Source organism: Garra rufa, chromosome 24, assembly GCF_049309525.1.
Source record: "Garra rufa chromosome 24, GarRuf1.0, whole genome shotgun sequence".
NCBI lineage: Eukaryota > Metazoa > Chordata > Actinopteri > Cypriniformes > Cyprinidae > Garra > Garra rufa.
In genome coordinates this window covers 11,176,511-11,194,793 of record NC_133384.1, presented here as the reverse complement: position 1 = coordinate 11,194,793, position 18,283 = coordinate 11,176,511, and the positions used below count along the sequence as shown (strand labels likewise).

The window sequence follows — 18,283 nt, the reverse complement described above, 5'->3', positions numbered from 1 at the left end:
TACCGTGGTGTTGGGACAAGACAGCTCCGACGCCAGTAGTGGATGCGTCCACTTCGACCACGAATGGTTGATCTGGATCAGGATGTGTCAGGAGTGGAGCTTGAGTGAATGCGGCCTTGAGGGACTGGAAGGCTGCGCCAGCTTCGGAAGTCCATTGGAGAGTTCGAGACTTCCCCTTGAGTAGGTTAGTTAATGGAGCCGTGAGAATACTGTAATTGTTGATGAAGCGACGATAGAAGTTTGCGAAACCAAGAAATCTCTGGAGTTCCTTTATGGTGGTGGGTTCTGGCCAGGAGACGACTGCTGACACTTTCCCCTCGTCCATGCGAACACCTTGCCGATCAATAATGTATCCCAGGAACTGGACGGACTGGAGATGGAATGAGCACTTTTCCACCTTGAGGTATAACTGATGGTCACGTAGTCTTTGGAGGACCTCCGCAACGTGGTGGCGATGTTCGACCTCACTCCGGGAGTATATCAAAATATCGTCGATATAGACGATAACAAACCGATGTAGAAACTCCCGGAGTACCTCGTGGATGAAATTTTGAAATACGGAGGGGGCGTTGACCAGACCATAGGGCATGACAAGATACTCATAGTGGCCAGTTGGAGTCACAAACGCGGTCTTCCACTCGTCCCCCTCACGTATTCTCACGAGGTTATACGTGCTGCGGAGGTCCAGCTTCGTGAAGATCCTGGCTGATCGGAGCTGTTCAAGGGCCGCAGGGACGAGAGGAAGTGGGTATCGGAACTTGACGGTGCCTTGGTTCAGAATCCTGTAATCGATACACGGCCGCAGTGTGGGTGATGTGGAGGGTCTGATGTATCCCTGGCTCAGAGCTTCTTGTACGTACTCCTCCATGGCCTTAGTCTCCGGAAGCGATAACGGGTAGATCTTACCTCTGGGCATTGGAGCATCCGGAACTAGGTCAATGGCACAGTCCCATGGCCGATGTGGAGGTAACTGGGAAGCTCTCTTGGGGCAAAATACATCCTGGAAGGAAGAATAGCATTCTGGGATCTGAATAGACCGTTTCTCGACTGGACTTTCGACTGACGTGATGTAAACTGGTAAGGATTTCCTGACAGGATGTGGAAGCTCTGGAAAACAGGTATCTGCACATTCGGGTCCCCACTTCATGATTTCGCCATTGCCCCAAGAGAGGATGGGATTGTGCTTCACCAGCCACGGGCGCCCTAAGATGATTTACATTTACATTTACATTTATTCATTTAGCAGACGCTTTTATCCAAAGCGACTTACAATTGGGAATACAACAAATAATTCATCCTAAGGAGGCAGATCGACATAGGAAGTGCTCAAAAGTACCATATGTCAGGCGTTGACATGATGTCCATGGATGCGCCCTCCAGAACCAGAAACTGAATTGACTCCTTGTGAAGGACTCCAATTTGTAAGTTGATGCTTTCACATTTGCGATGGACCCGAGTACGGGTGGTGATTTTGCTGGTTATGGGTTCGATTTGGTAAACTGCTGATGAGGCTTCAGTTCGGAGTTGAAGCTGGCGACAGAGGATGCCCGAGATGAAGTTGCCGGCTGACCCGGAGTCGATGAGGGCCGTGACTGTAACAGAGAATGACAGGGAGGATAACTGAACATTTGTAGCTAGAGGATGAAGATTTTCTATTTCGGAACACAGACCACCAAGGAACGGACGGGACGAATGGGGCAGTTGATACGTATATGTCCGTTGGCCCCACAATACATGCACAAACCCCGGGTCAGCCTTCTCTGTCGCTCAGCAGATGATAGTTTTCCAGCTTCCAGGATCATAGCCTCTGGTTCTGGAGGAGCGATCGACTCAGGCGAACGGAGGAGTGCAGTTGCAGGGGTGTCAGCGTTGGCGTGATATGACTGAATACGGTCAGAACAACGAAGTGATTGTTGGATGAATTTTTCTAGACCCATTGAGTCGTCCAATGCTGCTAACTGGAGACGGAGTTTGGGTTCCAAGCCGAGACGATAGGTGGTTAATAGCGATCTCTCATTCCATCCGCTTGCAGCTGCTAAAGTACGGAAACGTAAAGCATATTCTTGTGTAGTCATACTCCCTTGTTTTAAATGATAGAGTTGTTCTCCTGCGGAGATCGCTTCATTTGAAGTGCCAAAAACCTCTTTAAAGTGAGCGATGAAACTCTGGATGGTGCTGGTCGCTGGCCCGGCTTGGCGCCATATAGTGTCAGCCCACTTCAACGCGGGTCCGGTGAGCAACGAAGTGATGAATGCGATTTTTGACTCTTCTGTGGGATATAAAGCAGGTTGCATGGTGAATATTAACGAACATTGGAGAAGAAATCCGTTGCACTCCTCCGCCCCGCCTGAGTAGGGCGCCGGTCGAGCCATGGGACTGGATGGGACGGGTGCCGAAGAAGTGTTGGGTTCCAGTGGAGCTGTGGGACGCGGTGTTGTGGGATTAGTGGTGGAAGGTCCCATTAAAACCTTTCGAAGTGAATCCACAAGCTCTTGAAAAGGATCCATTGCTCTGCCGATGCTGTCTGTAGGTCCGGGCTTCTGTTAGGGAAGCAGACTGACAAACAGGTAAGTGAAACAACAGGTGAAGTTTATTTGTTTTTAGCAGAGCAGATGAAGAAGATGGCGTGCAGGACCGGGTAAGTTTAACTGTCCAGATAGTAGATTATGGTGAGGATGATGATGGATGGATAACTTGATCTTTCTTCCCTTTTGCAGGAACGATCGTCGGAGGATGTCGAAGAGGCAGACTGGATGCTGGCTTACGGCACACACACACACTGGATGCGGAGATAGACTGACGAGACAGACTGACTGGAATGCAAGACAAGACAGGTAAGTATTCAGAGGTAAGTATTGTAGGTAATCTCTAGAATCCACGAAGGAGAGTAGAGTAGTCCGCTTTCGCAGCAACGAGCCCGGACACTGGTGACTGTGTGAGGTGTGCTTTTGTATGTGCCGTGATCATTGCGTGCAGGTGTGACTGATTAGTATTCAGGTGAGCGTGATCTTTGAGTGAGTGAGGTGGAAGAACCTGGCCAATCCGTGACACACATCAACATAATAAAAACAAATAGCATTAAACTAAAAAACAATCCTACAACATCAACCGTTTAAAATGCCATAGAGAGTAAGTGAAGTTTTAAGTTGGATCTAAAAGTAGCCAAAGTCGGTGCCATTCTAATTGGCAACTTATTCCACAGATTTGGACCGATGACGGCAAAGGCAACGTTATGACGTTTGGTCATATGCTTGTCAGATCAATGGTTTCTACATGCAATACACTACAGGTTAAGTCGATGTTGGTTGAAACTAAAGTAATGAGGTTTGCATTGCCATATTTGATGTTGTGCATACATGCATTGATTAGTGTTTTGTTTTAAAAGTTAATAAAAGCTAAACATCGATCTGATCAGTAATTGTGTGGCTTCTCAGAAATTTTTTTTGGAGCTTAAAAGAAAGGACGTGATGTGTGATTAAGTATAGTGAGTATGGTGCTGTCAGTGGTGGTATTGAGGGTGGAGAGAGAGCGCTGGTCATTCGCTCCCCCCACCGACAGTCCCTGCCAGACCTGAGACTCGATCCCGCAACCTTCGGGTTCTCTCTGACCATTAGGCCACGACTTCATGACATATGGATGTGGATGACATATGGATGGATCATTTTGCCGTTAATTACATGAATCTGTTTTTTTAAAAAAAGTCTTAAATCAGTACATGATTATTTTTGTGCCGGTATTATAAAAAGCTACCACAATTCCTTTAAGTTTAGCTTAAATAACCCTTACATATATTTTTTTTTCTAATTGATTATTAACTGTCCTAGAGTAGTTGAGAAAAGTCAGAACTGGATCAGAGCCTCATCATTCATTTAGACGCTACAGTATTAATTTAATACTGTAGCTACAGTAAATAATAATAATAATTGAAACATGTTTCCTGAACCAAATCTTGCAGCTCTGCTTTGCTGGTTGATATTTTGTGCTCAAGATGCCCTTACTATAATCAGCCGTGTCTCTGCGTGTCTGTGCTGAAGCAGGACATTAGAACACTTGAATGTTAATGTGTTCTTTAGGGACTGGCTGTGACCTATCGCTCAGGCTGCACAGCTGTGACTGAGGTGATTTGCTGACTAAGGCATGTATCCACAATTGTTCTGCATTTAATTATGCAAATGTGACGACCCGAGGTGACACACGTGCAGAATATCAGCAAGCACATTCAAGGAGAAAGAATCTCACTTACTGAATCACACCACAGAATCAAAATGTGTTCACACACACACTCTCTTCCATGATCAAATTCATATTACAGATCAGATTGGAAAGCAGCTCTAAGTAGACAAACCACCATTAATAGTGACTCATCTTTAGTCCCCAAACAATAGACACTTTCTATGTGGTGAATCTTCATGTTTCATGCTAACTGTGTCTTTGATGTGTGTCAGAGGACCCGTCTCAGGTTAGCAGAGGAATCGCTCTAATCACAGTCTTGGACATTAACGACAACGCTCCAGTGTTTGCTATCGAGTACGAGACACGCTTATGTCAAGATGCAGCACCTGGACAGGTATGTGCAGCCCTTTGTGTGTTTATTAGGGGTATCAAAATGCAACGGTGCGCATTACGCTAAAAAAATTAAATGTGTTCACTACGGAATTTAATAATTGATTACTATAGTATACTATAATACCATAGTAAAGGCTTAAAATGGACTATGTGACAACTGTTTTGTCTTGTGGCAAATTCTCCTGGTTAAATTGTGTCCTGTTTCAGGGAAACGAGTTTCAACATGTTTGACTAGCTGGTGTAAAAACTTTAAAGGCATTTTTCTCAGTTTTAGTGTTGGCGTAGTTACTGCACTTTGCCTTTGGAGGGCAGTATAGTAATAACCTGTTTACAGAGGTTACAGATTACACATTTCCTGATTTGGATGTGAAAGTAAACTATAGAAGGGTAAACTTTTGTATTTTAATTACTTCTATATGTATATACACTGACCAAAATTATAAACCCAACACTTTTGTTTTTGCCCCCATTTTTCATAAGCTGAACTCAAAGATCTAAGACTTTTTCTATGTACATAAAAGGCCTATTTCTCTCAAATTTTGTTCACAAATCTGTTTAAATCTGTGTTAGTGAGCAGTTCTCTTCTTTGGAATCCTCCACCTCATAGGTGTGGCATATCAAGATGCTGATTAGACAGCATGATTATTGCACAGGTGTGCCTTAGCTGGCCACAATAAAAGGCCACTCTAAAATGTGCAGTTTTATAAGGCAGCACAATGCCACAGATGTTGCAAGTTTTGATGGAGTGTGCAATTGGCGTGATGACTGCAGGAAAGTCCACCAGAGCTGTTGCTCTGAACTGAATGTTCATTTCTCTACCATAAGCCATCTCCAAAGGTGTTTCAGAGAATTTGGCAGTACATCCAACCGGCCTCACACAACACAGATTTAGACAAATTTGTGAATAATATTTGACAGAATTAGGCCTTTTGTGTACATAAAAAAATCTTTAGATCTATGAATTCAGCAAAGTGTCAGTGTATTTTAGTTACTGACAAATGTCTGATCACATATATAGGGCCACACAATTGACTGTCAGATATGACATTATTTATATGTTAACTGGGTCAAAAATAAATGAACATTCATTTTTTATATATAAAATTTTATTTTAATGGCATATAATTTTATATATTTGACTATATTTCAAATTATATTTAAAAAAGTAATAAAATAGTGAATAGTCATGCATGTTCATCAATTAGTCTTCTAGTTTAAGTTTATAGTAAGAAATAATCACTTATCAACACAGTGAACCATAATATGAGATTGGATATTGTTAAGTGTGTGTTATATTGCATTTTATACTTTATCACTCTTTCATATGCACCTCATGAGGGTTTGGGTCGACACGATGCAGTCAAACAGAAAAGGAGATTTAATGACAGTTTTTAAAGGTCAGATGAGCCACACAATTCATGCATTACACTGCAAATATTACACATATGCCATAGCATTTGCAATATTTAACAAATGTTTTGTGGAGCTGAATGTCTGGTCTGTGTGCTCTTGGCATTTGGAAAATATAATCAGAAAGAGAGAAAAGCCAGATTGGACATGAAAAAAGTATCATAGATCAAAATGATACTATTAAGGAAATGGCCATTAGGCTGCTTATGAGCAGCAAGAGCCAATGCAAATCCACATTACAGGCAAATAAGTGAGTGGCTTTCTTTTGAATCTGCTTTTAATCATAAGCCGTACATGAAACTGTTCCTTTCTTTGTGTCTTTGGCTCAGCTTTGAGTTTGGAATCAAACAAATCTCTTTGTTTTAACTGAATATGGAGGCTGTGTAGGATCAGAGACAGGAATGTGACTAAAAACAAGAGCTGGTATGTATTTCATAATATCTGTATCCTTGTGGATGCTTGGATCTCACCACCATATCCACCAGCAACCATGTTTAATTTTCATAAGGGTACATACAGTATGTAATTGATACTTTATGTAATTAATACTTTTATATTGGATCACTGAGTTGGCAGATTTGGATGGGATTAAAGTACGTCTGTCAAACACAAATTTCTCTAACGTCCCCCTGTAAAACTAGTCCTGTCCAAATAGGGCTTATGTTTGAGTTTCAGTTCTTATGACCCATTGTCTGCAATTTCATGTACCAATTTGGATGAGACTAACATTTGTGTTAATTACAGAGACAGGTGTGTTTTCTAGACTTGATGGGGTTGTGTGCATCATGTATGCCGTATATGTCTTATGACATATGTATTAATAATAATCTTAGTTTATTATAAAAACATTATCTAAATAAACTTCACATGAGTTTATGGAAGTGGCTTATTATAATAAATCCATGTAAGGGAGCAGGCTTACCTGATACTGATGTTAAAATGGCCAGTCTTAGCAGTTTCAGCGATTTAGCTCTCCTTATTAATTTTTTTTTTTTTTTTTTTTTTAGGTCAGATACCATTAAGGTGCAGCATACGAAAGATTGGTCCACAAATGGTAGCTCAGGTGGGCCAAAAAACACTTTTTCGCTGAAATATAATTGGTAATTTGCTCTTGGATTTTTCATAGAGGTTGTGTCAAAAAAAACACAGACTTGCAGATTTGGACAGCATTAAAATCAGTATGTTTTTTGAAACACAAATTTTTCTGATCACCCCCTGGAAAACGAGTCCTGTCTGAATAGGGCTTTAAGACATCTCAGAGCAATGTCTATTCCACTGGCAGATGCTTTCAAAGTACATGTCCTCAATCTGGCTTTACACTGAACATGATGACCCAGGCAGCTAAATTCATACTAAACTAAATGTGTCAGTGGAATAATATGGTTAATGATTCATTATAGATCTATTCTCTATTTTGTAATGACAGCGTTCCCCAAATCTTGCCCTAAAAAGGGCCAATGGCTTGCAGAGTTTAGCTCTAACCTTAATCAAGTTGTAAAAAAAACCCTTAACTTTTTGTAGATTTTTCCCCCTGTACTCTAATCGTAAAATATCAGAAAATAAAATATAGATTTTAAATTAGGATCATACGTAGTAGTCTATCATAATGCTTATTTTTTCAGCAGTCTGTTTCCTTGCTTGTTCTCAAAGAATGGAATTAAAATTGTCATGTTTACTGTAATTTCAAAGGGGAAAGCAGGAGGTAAGATTTTCAGTGAATATTCACAAAAAGTTGAAGCTGTTTCATGAAGGTACTCTTTGGAGCTTGGTGTAACTAATGGTAGTGAATGTGACAGTCTCTTATCTTATCCTCTTATCATTTGTTGTAACTAACTCTTTACACCATTTATAACTATAGAAAGTACTCATTTGTTTAAGTTGCAGTTGTTATGTCATGAAAGAAAAAATGTGTTTAAAAACTGATGGAAAATAAGACTTTTTTGCTGGAAGAGAGCTGCATGCATTTTGTATTAAAGAGTCTGACTGTCATTTTCAGTTCATGCAGGAGATTTTAATTAAATAAAAATTAGCCTATTGTGTTCATGTCTCTGTTAGCATATACCAGGTTGTGCACTAAATGATACTCATAAGGAAGCATATGTTCAAATTTGTCAGAATGACACTTAAATGAAGAACTAAATAACTAGTCAAGCTCTGCACATTTTGCATGTGTTCCTAATTTAACAAACTTGATTTATACAATCAGCTCGTTCAGTTCAGCTCCACGAACTGAAGTGAATGTGCAAGATAAGAGAGACATACAAAATGTATAGAGCAGTGGGTCCCCAGGACTAAAATTGAGAACCACTGTTCTAGGGCACACCCCTGACTTGTAAAACATTTACCAGAGTTTTTCTGACTGCTTCCCTAACCTGAAACTCAGTTGTTAATTGCAAATTCCACCTCCATCAAAAGTCTAGTCAATGAACAGTTTGTAGATATTCCCTCCTGCTACTCCCACTCTCAGGACGACATCTGCCCCAAACGAGGCTCTCAGTTACCACCACACAGGCCAGAGGACTGTACCATCAGCCTCCTGCCCAGTGAGTCAGTGCCCTGAAGAAAGGTTTACCCACTCTCCCTGCCAGAACAAAAGGCCATGGAGAAGTATGACAAACTCCAACAGGGCTACATTTTGCACCATTCACAGTTTCCTAAAACTAGAAGCAGACGGACAAAGACTTGTGGCTTTGCATTGATTACTGGTCCCTCGACACAACTACCATTAAATATTACTACACTCTCCTCGGCTGCCTTGGCACTGCTGCATGTAGCAACTATGTTCACCAAGCATGTACATCCTGATTCAAAGGGTGGAAGACTGCCTTGGCAACTTCTACAAGACACTATGAATATTGAGTCATGCTGTATAGGTTGGTCAACGCCCATTCCATATTCCACAGGCTAATGAATGAGGTTGTTCCAGGTATACCACCATTTACTGATCTCTCATAACTGATCTCTTATCACTGAGAGACATAATTTGCACATATACATGAATGCTTGCATGTTGCTGTTATTAGTATTATTATTATTATTATTATGCAAAATCCTCTTTTCATTGTGTCTGGGTGATGTGTGTTGGCAGTGTCTGAATACAATCACCCTACAATGATAAAGATCCACCCACTCCTTATTTTTTTAATTCCCAGTAAACCAAACCAGTCTCATTAGACATGCGGTTTTGCTTCTTAAAGCAGTGTGATGTTTAGGCCCCACCCACGGTGACTGGCTGACAGTCATGTGGTTCTGTCCCAGTCACTAGTCATGTGGTTCCCTTGCGCTCATGTGATCCTGCTATTGGTTCCTTTGTTCAGTGTGTCATTTTCTGATTGGTTGTCTAAGTCATGTGTCTTGGTTCTCATTGGTTGGATTGTGTCATGTGACCTGTATCGTTTAGTATTTATAGCCATCTTGTTGGCAACAGGTCGCTCGATTTAACGCGACACTGTGCAGATCGATCGAAATCTGAGTTAAAGCAGTGTATGACAGTTAGAAATGTTGTGCGACTTGACACGGTGCCGACGCCACTTGACTGTCATGTGTGGCATCAAAGAGCCGCGATAGTGCTCATAGAGCAGACGGATGACTCAACTGCCGCAGCTTCTCCAGAGCGGCTGCAGGAACTTTGATGACAACACAGCTGTGTCACGATTGCCCATGATTCAATTCCAATAATAGTCACGAATCTTTGTTTTTAGAACAGTAAATGCTTTTTCAATGTAGTCACAATGTTATATTCAGTCACGTTTATCATAAAACACTGATAAAAGCATATATACCTCCCACTTTATTAGTATTTAAATAGTCTGTTTATGTTGAACTTTATTCTTAAACAGATTGCGCTGTATTGAGCAGGATATAAAAAGTGTTTTGTTGCTCATGATAACGTTTCTGAAACGTCTGTGTATTTGACAAATATTGCATACAGTTCACTTCATCAGTGACAGAGTATGCAAACATGTCTCTCAGTCATGCTGCTTCTACCAACTGTTACACTACGCTCATCTTCTGAAGATGGGGCGGGAATATGCATCTCATTTGAATTTAAAGTGATGCATTTTTTTAGACACATCCCAAAAATAACATTGTAATAGATGATCTGTGAGGTATTTTGAGCTAAAACAGATTGTGGGGACACGCAAGACCAATACTATATCTTGTAAAAAATAATAGGAGCCCTAGGTTTTATACCGTGTTCCAACTAGGTAAAACAAAACCAACACAAAAAATGTTTTCCATGTTAATCTAATGCTGTGCATATTTTAAAGATGCTGCCACCAATCTGGACGAGCTCACAGAGACTGTAACTTCATATATCAGTTTCTGTGAGGATATTTCATTCTTATGATTCAATAATGATAAACCGTGGTTTACAAGGAAACTCAAACAGCTTTGTCACACCAAAGAGGACACTTACAGAAGTGGAGATACAATCATGTACAACCAGGCCAGGAACAGACTAACAGATCAGAGTGGCAAAAAATAACTACTCTTAGGGTTAAGTTGAGAAAAAAGCTCTCAGCTAACGACCCGGCGACAGTATGGACTGGTCTGAAGAACATCACCATGTACAAGACATCACCCCTACAGTCTGTGGAGAATCAACAACTGGCTGATGATCTCAATGTGTTTTACTGTCGATTTGAAAAGGCCAGACTCACACCGACTCCCGCTCTGGGGTGTGTTTCCCAAAAGCATCGTTAGCCAACTATGGTCGCAAGTTCCGTCGTTACCAACATAGTTCAACGATTCTTTTTTTCTCGACACCATAGTTCAAACGAACATTCGCAAACCGCATTGCAAATTTACGTAGTTGGAACTACAGCTGTTGACCTGTGGTTAGAATAATAGTTTCTTCTTAGTAAGACATATGGGCTCAATGAATTATGCTCTTGGGCATAATAAGCAAGCTAACATGAAGTTCAATCTATATCTTCGATTCAATCTAAATATAAATGCATTTTAATCCATGTATTTTTGTGCATCCTCTATTAGGGCTGTTTTTGAATAGTGCGCATGTGCAAAAATGCCTAAGGGAACCCTGGAGTATGACGTAAGAGGAAACCCACGATAAATCAAAAATCAAATAAAGCGAAATGACAGGGAACAAAAAAATAGTAAACTAGTCATTAAGTGCCATGATTAATATAGCTGCATTTTTGAGATCTCTAATCAAGTAAATAGCATAAGTTATTATTCGGTGAGGTCATTAACAACGTGTGGCAGGGTAAACTCACATCCAGGACTATCATGATCAGCACTGGCTTCCCTCAGGGATGTGTTCTCTCCCCACTGCTCTTCTCCCTCTACATAAATGACTGCACTTCAAAGGACACCTCTGTCAAGCTCTTGAAGTTTGCAGATGACACTACAGTCATCGGCCTCATCAAGGACGGTGATGAGTCTGCTTACAGATAGGGGGTTGAGCAACTGGCTGTCTGGTGCAGTCTTAACAACCTGGAGCTAAACACTCTCAAAACAGTGGCGATGCTCGTAGACTTCAGGAGAAAGCCTGAAAATGTCAAGCATTTACAGTATCATTTACATGTAGAACTAGAGTAAAGAGATCGAAATGAACGGGGGGAAAACGAATGTAAATGAAAATAAAAATATAGGCTAACAATAATAATAATACAAATATGGAAAAAAGACGATCAGTTAATTGATGTCACGTTGAGTAAAGAGGTCTGGGTCCAAATGCAGGGAGTTGACTTTAATATAACAAAACACAAATAAACATAAACCAAAAGGCCAACACGGCACAAACTGAACATAAACTGAAACACAAAATAAAACAAAATCAAGAACTCAATACCAGGTCAAAGATCTCAGAAACACAGAAAATACAAACAGGACTAGAGACAATGCAGACATGAAGAAGGAGTGAGAAATGAGAGTTCTTATACAAAAGTCCAAATGGTGAACAGCTGTGAATGAATCAGTGCAAATGACAAGACAGACGTGAACAATCAGAGGAGTGCAGTGCAAACAGCGACCTCAGGTGGCTGAGGGAAAACCCACAGCCCCGATCATGACATTATCCCCTCCCTACGGAACGGCTCCCAGACGTTCCCAAAGTCTGGAGGGAGGAGGTACGGAGGAAGGCAACTCAGGGGAAGGGATGGCGGACCAGGCCCGTGCAGCACAGTCCCCACCGCGCCAGCAACAGAAATCGCAGCCGTCTCCGCGCCAGGAACAGGACGCGCGGCCGCCTCAGCGTCAGGAACAGGACGCGCGGCCGCCTCAGCGCCAGGAACAGAGCGCGCGGCAGCCTCAGCGCCAGGAACAGGACGCGCGGCCGCCTCAGCGCCAGGAACAGGACGCGCGGCCGCCTCAGCGTCAGGAACAGGACGCGCGGCCGCCTCAGCGCCAGGAACAGGACGCGCGGCCGCCTCAGCGTCAGGAACAGGACGCGCGGCCGCCTCAGCGTCAGGAACAGGACGCGCGGCCGCCTCAGCGCCAGGAACAGAGCGCGCGGCAGCCTCAGCGCCAGGAACAGGACGCGCGGCCGCCTCAGCGTCAGGAACAGGACGCGCGGCCGCCTCAGCGTCAGGAACAGGACGCGCGGCCGCCTCAGCGCCAGGAACAGGACGCGCGGCCGCCTCAGCGCCAGGAACAGAGCGCGCGGCCGCCTCAGCGCCAGGAACAGGACGCGCGGCCGCCTCAGCATCAGGAACAGGACGCGCGGCCGCCTCAGCGCCAGGAACAGGACGCGCGGCCGCCTCAGCGCCAGGAACAGGACGCGCGGCCGCCTCAGCGCCAGGAACAGAGCGCGCGGCAGCCTCAGCGCCAGGAACAGGACGCGCAGCCGCCTCAGCGTCAGGAACAGAGAGTGCGGTCGTCTCTGCCTCAGGAACAGAGAGAGTGGAAGCCGCCGCCTTCCCACGAAACTCCGACTCCACCCCCACCGCAAAGAAGGGGCGCCTCCGCATCTCCTCGGCGACACGGGCATCTATTGCCAGGCAGGCATAGATATAATTGAAGCGCGCTGCCGACGCCGCCTCAAAGAACATCCCCTCCGTGTTGGGAGCAGAGGGAATGGTCGCCACCCCGACCGCCGCCTCAAAAAAAAAAATTATTCCCCGCTGGACCCATTATGGATGTCTGCATTCTGTCACGTTGAGTAAAGAGGTCTGGGTCCAAATGCAGGGAGTTGACTTTAATATAACAAAACACAAATAAACATAAACCAAAAGGCCAACACGGCACAAACTGAACATAAACTGAAACACAAAATAAAACAAAATCAAGAACTCAATACCAGGTCAAAGATCTCAGAAACACAGAAAATACAAACAGGACTAGAGACAATGCAGACATGAAGCAGGAGTGAGAAATGAGAGTTCTTATACAAAAGTCCAAATGGTGAACAGCTGTGAATGAATCAGTGCAAATGACAAGACAGACGTGAACAATCAGAGGAGTGCAGTGCAACAACCTTCAATCTTGTGTTTGTGTTTATGGTGTTGTTCTGTAAATAAACGTTTGCAAAAAATCGCTAAAGTTTGCTAGCAGATAGCACTGATTGCACTGATTGATATTACAAAATATATTTTTATGTCATATACACTTGACTGCATGTTAGAAACATGAAAGGCCATGTGGAGCGGGAATTTGCAATGGTGTGTAGTGGACGGTATACGCAGGTACAGTGTACGGCCTATATCAGGCTACTTTGCGTACACCCACTTTTTAAATCCCCTCTGATGCGCATTAGTCAGTAGTGTCCTGCATTAACCAAAATCATGGCAGTCCACCACATCCACTCATATGTGAATAAATCGAAATAATTGCTAAAAACACCCAATAAAGACAGCGATGATGATGCAGTCAGGACCGTGGTGCCGGCTTGCTTTGAAATTTATTTGATAATTGCCCCCGCCTTGTCTCCCACACCCCAGTCATTTAAATCAGACATAATAATGAAAAAAAAAAATACCTTACAATTAAAAAGAAGCAGATTTTTACGATCAGAAATTTCTTAAACCAGTGAACCCCTGTAAACATTTCAGTCCAAGGATCCAGTAAACTAATGCGCTCAAATGGAAAGTTCAAAAGGAAATTCACAAATGAAGCATTTACCCACTTCTCAAGGCACCACTACACCACAGATTTGCAATTTGCCGCGCATGTGATAACGCATTGTTTGTTTTGCTTACGGCCATATGTGTACATGTGAATGAACGGTGCGTACACCGTACATTTGTACTTTTGCTACAACATTTTTTTCAACATCTTGAAATGTGTGATAAACATCGCGCATGTCCTCTGATGTAACATTAGTGTAACGTATCTGGTCTTCCCTGTCGTCATGAACTCTTGCACCACACTTCATGGACTACAATCCCCATAAGCCACTGCACTAATCTCTGCATTCACCTGTTCCTCATTTCCCACTGATCTGATTGCTGCAACACCTGTTTCACATTTACTGACTGCATTTAAGCCACTCTCACACACAGCCACCTTGCGAAGTCTTATCGTTCCATATGGTCATAATTCTAAGCGTGTTTCTCTGTGTTGGATTTTCTGTGTATGACTCTGGACTGTGTACCCCGTGATTGATTCCTGCTGCCTGCCATTTGCGACCACTGCTGGATTATTGAACTGTTTCCCGGATTACCTACGTTGTTCCCGTTTTCTGGCGTTTACTCCTGCCTGTTTACCATTCCAATAAAGCCTTGCAATTGGATCCGCACGTCTCAGTCTGACTCCCTGTGACAGAAGACTTCGCCAAACCAGGATCCAGCGGCTTTATTCAACCACCAGCATCACAACATGGACCCAGTCGACCAACTTCTGCTCCTCCGACAGGAAGATCTTCCCATTGAGGATTATGTACTACAGTTTCGTAGGTTATCACTTCAAGTACCTTTTTATGATGAAGTATGGCTGAGGGACTTATTCCGCTTTGGACTCAATGAACCCATTAAATCGCTGTTGCCTGGAGGGGAATTTAAGTGTTCGGTGGAGGACTTTATGAATTATGCGTTGGTGTTATGCGGCTCTCCGCTTACTGTGAGAGTTCTAGAAGAGCCACAGCACAAGAGGTCTGCTAGCCCAGAACCACAGCAGCCACACTTTACCACGGGGTGGCAAAGGCAAATTTCTAGCGTGGAGGACCCACCACTGCTGTCGGCTCGAGCAGCTGGTCTCCCAACCAGCCCTCCAGTGACTGCGCCGCCAGAGCGCCCTCCAGTGACTGCGCCGCCAGAGCGCCCTCCAGTGACTGCGCCGCCAGAGCGCCCTCCAGTGACCGCTCGCTCAGAGCCTGCTCTTCCAGAGTCTCCGCTGGAGACGCCCAGCCCTCCTGAATCTCCGCTGGGGTCGTCCAGTTCTCCAGAGCCCGCTTCACAAGAGCGTCGTCCAGAGCCCGCGTCACAAGAGCTCCGCTCCGCTCCGCTGGTTCAGCCCTGCCTTCCAGACACTCCGCTGGTTCCGCCCAGCCTTCCAGACACTCCGCTGGTTCAGCCCTGCCTTCCAGAGACTCCGCTGGTTCCGCCCAGTCTTCCAGAGACTCCGCTGGTTCTGCCAAGCCTTCCAGAGACTCCGCTGGTTCCGCCCAGCCTTCCAGAGACTCCGCTGGTTCCGCCCAGCCTTCCAGAGACTCCGCTGGTTCTGCCCAGCCTTCCAGAGACTCCGCTGGTTCCGCCCAGCCTTACAGACACTCCGCTGGTTCAGCCCTGCCTTCCAGAGACTCCGCTGGTTCCGCCCAGCCTTCCAGACACTCCGCTGGTTCAGCCCTGCCTTCCAGAGACTCCGCTGGTTCCGCCCAGCCTTCCAGAGACTCCGCGGGTTCCGCCCAGTCTCCCAGACAATCCGCTGGTTCAGCCCTGCCTTCCAGAGCCTCCGCTGGTTCCGCCCAGTCTTCCAGAGACTCCGCTGGTTACATCCAGTCGTCCTGAGATTCCTATCTGCCCGGTTCTGGTCACGGAGCTCAAGCATGGACTGTTCCCACCCACCCTCCCTGCTGCTCCAGTCCTGCCACCTCTGTCTCCTGACAGTCCCTCTAATCACCCCTATCCCACCTTCGTGGCAGAGGACTTGCCGTGGGACTGCCAGTCGCCATCGGTGTCCAGACTGAAGGACCCCTCACCATCACCTCCAGTCTCAGAGTCCTGGACTCCACCTCGGTCCTCCGACCCTGCGGCTCCACCCCGGCTCTGTGCTCCCTCGTCTCCGTTGTCGGCCGTCGGCCCAACAGCTCCTCCGGGCTCCATCGTCTCTCCGGCTCCGCCCCGGTCAGTCGTCACCCCACCTTCGCCTCTGGACTCTACTCCTCCGGCTGCGCCTCGTCACTCCGTCCTGCCGGCTCTGTGGACCTCCTCCCTCCCGTGGGCACAGCCTCGATCCTCTGTCACTCCGGCTCCGCTGCGTACCTCCGGACCTCCATCTCCGCCGGGGTCGCCAGAGCCTTGGGTTCCGCCTTGGCCCTCCGGATCCTCTGTGTCGCCCAGGACCATCGACTCTCCGGTTCCGCCTCGGGCTCCACCGGCTCTACCTCCGTTGGTCGGCCCCATGCAGGAGCCAACCCTTCCTCCTCCATGGCTTCTCCCTTCGTCGGCTCCGCCTCATTTCGTGGTTCCAGTACCACTACATGGACCTGGCCCTCCATCCCTCCCCCTGTTCCGCCTCCGCTCCACCACCCTCAAGATGGTTAAGGTGGTTAGAGCGTCTGGAAGCCGCTCCTTGCGGAGGGGCTATGTAACGTATCTGGTCTTCCCTGTCGTCATGAACTCTTGCACCACACTTCATGGACTACAATCCCCATAAGCCACTGCACTAATCTCTGCATTCACCTGTTCCTCATTTCCCACTGATCTGATTGCTGCAACACCTGTTTCACATTTACTGACTGCATTTAAGCCACTCTCACACACAGCCACCTTGCGAAGTCTTATCGTTCCATATGGTCATAATTCTAAGCGTGTTTCTCTGTGTTGGATTTTCTGTGTATGACTCTGGACTGTGTACCCCGTGATTGATTCCTGCTGCCTGCCATTTGCGACCACTGCTGGATTATTGAACTGTTTCCCGGATTACCTACGTTGTTCCCGTTTTCTGGCGTTTACTCCTGCCTGTTTACCATTCCAATAAAGCCTTGCAATTGGATCCGCACGTCTCAGTCTGACTCCCTGTGACAATTAGGAACTAGAGACAACGTATGATGACGTATAACAGTGTTGTAGTGGTTTCCCATTCCTTGGCTAAGCTAAGCTACAGCAACACGGCAAAAGTAGTTTACTACATCTAAGCTATTTTTCAAAATGTAATTTTTCTACATGGTATGAACCATCATCATACCAAATCAATGCTTTCTCAGTGGTCAATAAAATTGTCAGTCATACAGGCATAAAAGTTCAGTTTACTTGTTTATTCAACAACGCTTCCAAACCAATTTGGCAACAACAATCAGTATTATTTACAGGGCTGGATTTATCTCATATTGTGACATAGGCAAACTAAATTTTGGGGGGTTGAATTCTTTCTTTTAAAAAATGTTTTGAAAAAAAATGGCACTTGTTTCTGAATATTAAACGAATAAAACAGGGAAAACACAACAATACTGAATAACTGAATAAACTATAGCCATATATACAAAGATTGATTTCAAAGATTTCATGAGAGCCTGATTTTTTTAATTCTCAGAATTTATAGAACAGAACACGGAAGTTTGAAGTATCAAGAATATTATATCCGCTCCTCGAGTACAATACCTTTTTGGACGCGCCTTGAGAGAGAAATTTATCTTTACGGATTACATAAACGAGTTTTTGTTTTCAATTTGTTTTATTTCGTTAAGTAATAATTTAAAGCTTCCTATAGATATGATTATCATATCTGTAGAAATTAATACAATATTAAATAATTATATAGGCGATGCTGTATATGCCAATGATGTCTGTGCGCAATGTAGACAGCATTCACAAGTTTATCATGAATAAACATTACATTAAGTACTTAAAATTTAATAGCCTCACAAGAAACATTTTATGCATCCCAGAGTCTTGTCCATTAACTGACCTTCTTTTTTTCCATAATATTTGTATTATTCGTTTATATTCGTTATTTAACACCTTTATGTTGATCTCTTTACAAAACATTCTGAATGTTTTTATTTATTGTGAATCGCTTAATATAAATAACTTTATGTATATATGCTATTTGCCATTTATTTTGCAAATATTGTAAACGACAATTATGCCAATAAAGTTTTGAATTTTTGATTGTATTTATGCCCGTGTGTGACCATAAACGATTTACAAATGGAACTAATGATTCACTCGTCAATGAAACACTATAG

The 18,283-nt window shown here is 44.2% G+C and overlaps 1 protein-coding gene across 1 annotated transcript in view; it reads left to right on the top strand.

Moving 5' to 3' along the window:
• The window catches only part of LOC141300202 (cadherin-7), a 159,573-nt gene that overhangs the window by 88,874 nt on the left and 52,416 nt on the right, over positions 1-18,283 (top strand). Inside the window, exon 8 of the mRNA XM_073830536.1 lies at positions 4,446-4,567. Coding sequence (XP_073686637.1) covers positions 4,446-4,567 — 122 coding nt within the window. The remainder of the gene's footprint in view (positions 1-4,445; positions 4,568-18,283) is intronic.